Source organism: Nyctibius grandis, chromosome 4 (assembly GCF_013368605.1).
Source record: "Nyctibius grandis isolate bNycGra1 chromosome 4, bNycGra1.pri, whole genome shotgun sequence".
NCBI classification, from domain to species: domain Eukaryota; kingdom Metazoa; phylum Chordata; class Aves; order Nyctibiiformes; family Nyctibiidae; genus Nyctibius; species Nyctibius grandis.
In genome coordinates this window covers 30,739,390-30,746,756 of record NC_090661.1, presented here as the reverse complement: position 1 = coordinate 30,746,756, position 7,367 = coordinate 30,739,390, and the positions used below count along the sequence as shown (strand labels likewise).

General features: G+C 39.9%; 1 protein-coding gene across 5 annotated transcripts; it reads left to right on the top strand.

Moving 5' to 3' along the window:
* Positions 1-7: 7 nt before the first annotated feature.
* Positions 8-6,034, top strand: LRRC57 (leucine rich repeat containing 57). Of its 5 annotated transcripts, none has more exons than XM_068398560.1 (6): positions 8-22; positions 906-1,083; positions 2,466-2,601; positions 3,660-3,928; positions 4,402-4,587; positions 5,184-6,034. In XM_068398560.1, exons 2-6 carry the CDS (start codon positions 1,000-1,002, stop codon positions 5,223-5,225), a joined length of 717 nt encoding a protein of 238 aa, XP_068254661.1. In that variant the 5' UTR covers positions 8-22; positions 906-999; the 3' UTR covers positions 5,226-6,034. The 5 variants fall into 5 exon arrangements, with proteins under 5 accessions (XP_068254661.1, XP_068254664.1, XP_068254660.1 ...); XM_068398563.1 differs by having other exon boundaries at positions 12-22; positions 989-1,083; XM_068398559.1 differs by lacking the exon at positions 8-22 and adding an exon at positions 36-125.
* The last annotated feature ends 1,333 nt before the right edge of the window (positions 6,035-7,367 follow it).

Genomic DNA, 7,367 nt, shown 5'->3' with positions numbered 1-7,367 from the left:
GCGTCCGGTTCCGGGGGAGCCGGTGAGTGGTTTTGAGGCGTCGGTTCTCGAAGGGTGGAGGCTGAGCGCGGGGGAGGGTGCGGGTGGCTCCGCCGCCACCGCTGCTCCGTGCGGCGCCTGTATAGGTGGGTTGAGCCGGGCCGGGCCGGGCCGCCCGCGCCGGAGCTCCCTGCGGTGGCGGGGCCGGGGCCGGGGCCGGGGCGAGGGCCAGGGCCAGGGCCAGGCGGCCTCGGTGGGGCCGGAGCAGCCGGTTCGGGGTTGAGGAGGAGGGACCGGGGCCTGCAGCGCGTCATTGCTGAGGGTCCCCCTTGCCGAGAGTCCTGCTGAGCCGCTTCCAGCCATCGCGGCGGGGAGGGATGCTTCTCTCGGGCTCCTCGTCCCGACTGTTTACGTGCTGTGTTGGGCTTTATTCCCCACCTCCCGGCTACAGACCTAACACTAATCCTTCGGCCTGTAACCCGGCGTAGTTTGTTCTGGGGATTAAACCCTGCTGGAGTTACGGGAGATGGATGTCGTGTGTCTGCATCTAGAGTCACAGCAAAGGAGTCAAGTCTCTAAATGAAACAAATGTTTCCAAAAAAAAAAATGAAATAAAACAAGTATTGAAAGCAGATCAGTGCTGGTGGGTGCCACTAAAATCACGGCCAGTTTCTCCTGGACCCTGAAAGAGGCGAAATCTGGAAAGTATGCAATTTTTCTGCTTAGTTTTAACTATCTTTGTTGCATCATTTCAGTATTCAAACTGCTATAAAGAAGGCACCTTAAGCTAGGTAAATCTTTCAAGTCCTAGGTTTTAGTTATGAGGGAGATGAAAATGCAGCAGTGAAACAGTTAAGTATGTTCAAGTGCTTGTGGCATTGAAGACAGTACACATAAAATGACTTTTTACATTTGCTTTATCACAGAGACTTTGTATTGCAGTTCTCTAGGACAGAATAACCGAGAGAAACTGGCGGAGACTGTCACTCAAACTCTGTACGCTTGACAGGAACTGTTAGGATGGGAAATAGTGCGTTAAAAGCCCACCTGGAGACAGCACAGAAAACTGGTGTGTTTCAGCTAACGGGAAAGGGGCTTACAGAGGTAATGTAACTGTAGTGGAAGTGTGGCTGTTTGTGTGTATGACTGACACTTTTGGAGAGAAATTCCCACCTCATTGTCATAATGCACTGCATACATGTATTTCTCATACATATTGATGGATAATATTATTTCCAATAATTTTTTTTTTCCTTTTTGCAGGGCAGATTTTTCTTGCATTGTCTTTTGATTGAGGATTTATCTGTCAAGTCACTTGTATGCTTATGAGCTTAGGCTTTAGAGTGCATGTGTATTCAAGAAGTACTAGTTACGATATTGTGCTTTTTAAAAAAGGGCTGTAAACTTGAGGGGAAAACTGTAAATTTTATAACTGTACTGTTACCTAGAAAGATATTCCAAACTACTGGTCTATTGACCAGGACTTGCTGATGGTGATTGTTAGGTTTTTCTTTTTTTCAGCTCAGTGCCAAGTGCAGATTAAAAGGGTACAGAATGTAAATAAGAATAAGGAAAATGGTTTACATAATTATTTTAAAAGGAAAGCAAGAGAAAAATTTCCCAATCCTACTCTGCTAAAATGCAGAGTTGTTAACTAGCTGTTGAATATTTTTAAATGACAGGCATGTTTACAAGAAACACACAAGAGGACTAAAACATAAATGAGCTTGTGTCATGGTATACTGCCTTCTTCCTTTTTAATTTAAATTCTTTGGCTTAAAAACTGCTCTTCCTAGATGTTAGACTATCTCCTTTATATCCCTTGTCCCTTCCTCAGATGAAAAAATGTTTTTAAGAGTATGTAGTAAGCAAATTTGCCAACTTAGTCGCACACTGTGGTCACAGAATCACAGAACTGACTAGGTTGGAAGAGACCTCTGGGATCATCGAGTCCAATCTTTGACCTAACACCACTGTGTCAACTAGACCATGGCACTAAGTGCCACATCCAGTGTTTTCTTAAACACCTCCAGGGATGGTGACTCCACCGCCTCCCTGGGCAGCCCGTTCCGATACCTAATAACCCTTTATGTGAAGAAATTTTTCCTAATGTCTAACCTGAACCTGCCCTGGCGAAGCTTGAGGCTATGTCGTCTAGTCCTGTTGCTAGTTGCCTGGGAGAAGAGGCTGACCCCCACCCCACTACAACCTTCTTTCAGGTAGTTGTAGAGAGCGATAAGGTCTCCCCTCAGCCTCCTTTTCTCCAGGATAAACAATCCCAGTTCCCCCAGCTGCTCCTCATAGGACATACCCTCTAGACCCTTCACCAGCTTTGTTGCCCTCCTCTGGACTTGGGTGATTGGACATTGTGACAAGAGAATATGTAAGAGCGATACAAATTTCAATTAAAATTTTAAGCTGTGTAACTTGAACATTTGAAGTTGTATCAACTATTTAAATGCTGTATCTTTTTTTCTCCCCTATAGTTTCCTGAAGATCTGCAGAAGCTAACAAGCAACTTAAGGACAATAGACTTGTCGAACAACAAAATAGAGCTCTTGCCACCACTCATTGGAAAATTTTCCATTTTGAAGAGCCTTGTTCTAAACAACAACAAGCTGAGTATGCCTGCTAATTAATATTTCTACAGATTTTTAAAATAATAGCCTGACTTTTCTGATCAGAAACTAAATTGAATGATTTAACTCTCACAGGATGTAAATGGGGAGTTTAGTCACCTAAACTGAAATCTTTGGAATTCCTGTACAGGAAAAAAAACCCCAAACCATAAATTCTTCAAAACTAGTTGCCAACTTAGTTGTATTATCAGTTTTACAATGTCACGTAAGTACTTCAAACCATAACGTTTCTGTGCTGTGACTTGTCTGATCTGAAGGTTTAACAGAGTTAGATGGTTTAGTACTTGCATAGAGAACAGGTAATGAAGATGATCTGTAGAAAATGTTGCTGGCCATTCAATGGTTGTTACGGTTTCTGTTGGACAAACAGCCAACTTTACGGAAAAATTAGGATGAGGTGAAGAAACTAACGTTTTTATCTATTAATTGTGTATTACTAACGTTTTTATCTATTAATTGTGTATTATCTGCCTTTTTGGAAAAAAAACGTAATTTACAAACGTCTTTGACTTTACAATGGAATTCAGGAGTGCTATAGGTCATACGAGTGTGTAGGTAGAATGAGGGATGAATGAACACCAGCAGAACTTACCTGGTGAGGCTTATATGCTGCTATGATACGATATGTTATCTGAGAACAAACTTTTGAGTGAGTTGAGTAATACCTTCAAAAGGGCTGCAGCAGACCTGAAGCTGTGAATTGTGTGGTACTTCAAATGTCATAGAATACATTAGCAAAGTGGCTAGCATAGTCTAAAATCCTCTGAGTAGTGTTTTCAGCCTGTGAAAAAGGCAAGGTCTGCCTTGTCTGCAGATTATTTTTAAGATATTTATAGAAGGTGGTTAAAAGGCATGTGTTGTTAGTGGACTTAAGTTTCTGTGCAGGGATCTGTGTCTTCATTGGAAAATAGGGAGGAATCCTGTCAGAAATTATTGTAATACAGCACTGTTTTCCATGCAGAAGCTTGTTTGAAGTAAATGGGTATGAATATTTACTGCTTTTTGTTTAGGTCATGTCTTTGTTCTGTCATTTATTTCTAGCTGCTTTACCTGAGGAGCTGTGTAAACTGAAAAAACTGGAAACACTACACTTGAATGGCAATCACCTGAGGCAGCTACCGGCTGCATTTGGACAACTTTCGGCTCTCAAAACCCTGAGTCTTTCTGGGAACCAGCTTCGGACTGTGCCTACACAACTCTGTGGTCTTCGCCACTTGGATGTGGTAGATCTTTCCAAAAACCAGATCCAAAATGTACCTGACACTGTTGGAGAATTGCAGGCTATTGAGCTCAATTTGAATCAGAATCAGGTCTGGTAACTGAGATAACATGGGCATGTAGATTTAGGACATGGTTTATCTTGGACTTAGTACATCCACAGAACATAAGCTGAGACTATCAAAACTTTATAGCTAAAAGACATCTCCTGGACACAACAGAAATGAGGGATCATAACTAGAATTTGTGTACTAATACATCCAGCTGCCTGATTTGACTAACTAACGAATCCTGAATTTAATCATACAAAAAATTATTTAAATAGTTCTTGAGTAGGAATCTGATAAACAGATATGTAGGTTGCCTGTTATCCTAGAAGAAAAAGAAGTTACTTGTTTTTTTTTTACCATTATTGTTGCTTATGCATTGTTGTTAAGTAGTTACTGTTAATGTAGTTTATATTTACAACATGGTAGTCGTTCCATATTAGTCTGAAATCACTTGATGTAATCGTGGATCACTAATATTTTAATCCCATTTCTCTTTGTATTTTTATTTCTACCAGATTTCCCAGATCTCAGTGCAGATCTCCCACTGTCCACGCCTCAAAGTCTTGCGTTTAGAAGAAAACTGTCTAGAACTCAGCATGCTTCCTCAGAGTATCCTCAGTGATTCCCAGATCTCACTGCTTGCAGTAGAAGGCAACCTCTTTGAAATCAAGAAACTCAGAGAACTGGAAGGTTACGACAAGGTTTGTGTCTTTTTTTTTTTTTTTTTTTTTTTTTTTTTGAAGCTTCTGGTGAAGTCCTTACCCAGTGCCTCCTCAGAATACTAAGCTTTTATGCTGGTGAATAAAAGCACAAACAGTCTATTGGTATTGTCACTGGTACTGGATTTGTAACTAACCTATGAAAAGAATTTCAAGAGTTCTTCAAAGATTAGCTTTCTCATAGGATTCAGGATCAGTGTTCTTTCATCAGCATCTTTTGAAGGGTAGCTAGTGATGACAGGTGTGTCTTCACTTTGATGGGACAAAAAATAATGGATGCTTCCTATTATGCAGTGTTCATAACTGTTCAATGTTAGTTCATCCTTAACACTTGAGATTTGACTGTTCAGCAATGTGAGGACTTTCTTTCTAGAACATTAATCTGAATTACAGCAAATGGCAGAATTTTTTTTTGGGTTTTTGTTTGAAATTAAAGCTCTAATGCTTATGCCTGGGAAACAAAAATATGCTTCAGATGCAGAGTGCTTTTGAGTTTGCGAGCAGAAACTTAGCTGCTTTCTATAGCAATAAATCTTGAATTTTTGAATCTTAGATTTTTTTGTTTGTTTTCTTTGTAGTACATGGAACGATTTACAGCTACAAAGAAGAAGTTTGCATGATTCTGAGCCTGTGTATTCCTAGTAAGAAGAGCTAGTGACTGAAACACCTGCTTCACTGACTTCAAGCAAGACTGATGGAGATATCAGAGTACTCCTCCTCTAGTAGTCTAATATGGTCTGTTAAGGCCACATTGAATAAACTTGAACTGCAGAACATGGGTATTGAACTGATGAACCTGCCCAGGGGCCAGTTTTGATTTTTGTGCCACTATAGCTTTTAACACAATACATGTTCTCCTTTGTCAGGGCTTGTTCTTTCACAGAGAAAGGGAATGAGCATTTCAAAGTTGCCAGTTCCCTTTTGTCAGGAAGCTGGCTGTTGATTTGTAAGAGGTTTTTTTCTTCTGGAAACATTTTTCCATGATAGCACATGGAAGTTCTACCACCAAAGCAGATCTGAAACATTGTACGTTTTGCAGTAAGCACTACTCTACAGAGAACTCCTCTTACAGATGGGGTTTTAGTTTATAACCTGCATAAGTTTTTTATGAAGCACAAATAGCTGTGGCTAAGTTAAGTGTTTTATTAACTGCTCCCAGTAAACTAATCATTCATATTTAACTGTACAGGCTTTCTTTTCCCATAAGCAAGAATTGCACTACAGTCCACTTCTGCTTCAGCTGTATCAGATAAAAATGAGGTTCATCTTCAATGTATTCAGTAAAATGTATATGCTGGAAAATATAATATCCTTGCACTGACTCCTTGTGTACAGAGCAATGCTGAAAGTTCTAGTCATCAGCCTACTGCTGCTGCCTTATTACCAGAAGCACCTAGAAAGAGCTGAAAATGTATGCAATTATGTAACTTATACTGAAAAGGAAAATGTACTTGTTTATTTTAGTAAATAATTTTCAAAAAATCAGTTCATTTGGTGTAACTGCTGCTGTTGTCACTTTAAGCCATCACTTAGGTACTTGGTTCCATCAGTCATAGGTAACTGCTATACTTCAACTGCTTTGAGAATGCAGAGGATTTGAGTATATCAACACTTTGGTAGCAATTCAGTTCATGTGTACTGCATGCTCAGAACAGTGAAGTAGGAGCTGTACTAAGTACACTTGTTGGCAAGATAAGCATGGACGCATTCATTCCCAATGAGACTGTCTTACAGGTAATTGTACATTAACTACTGTTCTATACTTAAGCTTTCCTACATGAGACAAGGCATTTAGACACCAAACTCCTTAGAAGTTGCTGGTGTAATCATTACAGGTGTAATCAATCATTACACATATTCAATGTCTCATGCTATGTGCAGTTAAAAATGAAGTGACCTCTGTGCCAATCTCCTTCCTCAACATAACAGCTATAATTTAAGATTAGCACTATGCAGTTCTTTTATAAGATGCTCAGAGGTGGTATCTAGTTCCCTGACCCTGTTGCTGTTTTATTTAAATTCTTACATAGCAATACGTATTATAAGTGGTTTAGGGAACATCAGCTCCTTATTCAAAGGATGGATGTGATCCATCAATAAATAGGGAACCAGTTTTACTTAAGAATTCCCAATCCAGGTGTTACTTTAGGGAAAAACTACTAGCTTCCTGGAAGAAGTAGCTAAGAGCAAAGTTTATGAGGCTACTTTCTTTTGCAAGACGTAACTAGGGAAGTGCTTTAAGAACAGAACCTGTACATTACCATAATGCAAGGCCGTGTATAGTCAGAAATCTATTCAGCTTCATACTAAGGGACTCCACAGATTATGATGTGCAAATCCAGCAGTGAATAGTTTAAAACCCCAGGCTTGTTTTAAATTATAGCTCCTTCCACTTGATACCTAAATCCCATTTGAAGTATTAGCTTTTTTTCCCCTAGAGATTTGCCATGCAGGAGACATCCACAGAAAAGCCCCTCAGTTAGCAGATGCCCCCTTTGCATTTACCAACTCTGACAACTACAGGTATGCACTTGGCAATGTTGCACTGTGGTGGTTTTTTGGGTTTTGGTGTTTTTTTAACTGGAAATATCTGTGCTCAGACATGCTGCTTCTCTCATTTGAGATTTGTTTATCAGGATTCTTTTGTTTATTCAACAAAGATGTGTAAGAAGAGATGGTAGATCAGAACAGTTAAAAATTACGCAGTTAGCATTACTATAAAAAACCCTTAACTGCTTTTGGAAGTATTTGAGAAAGTAACT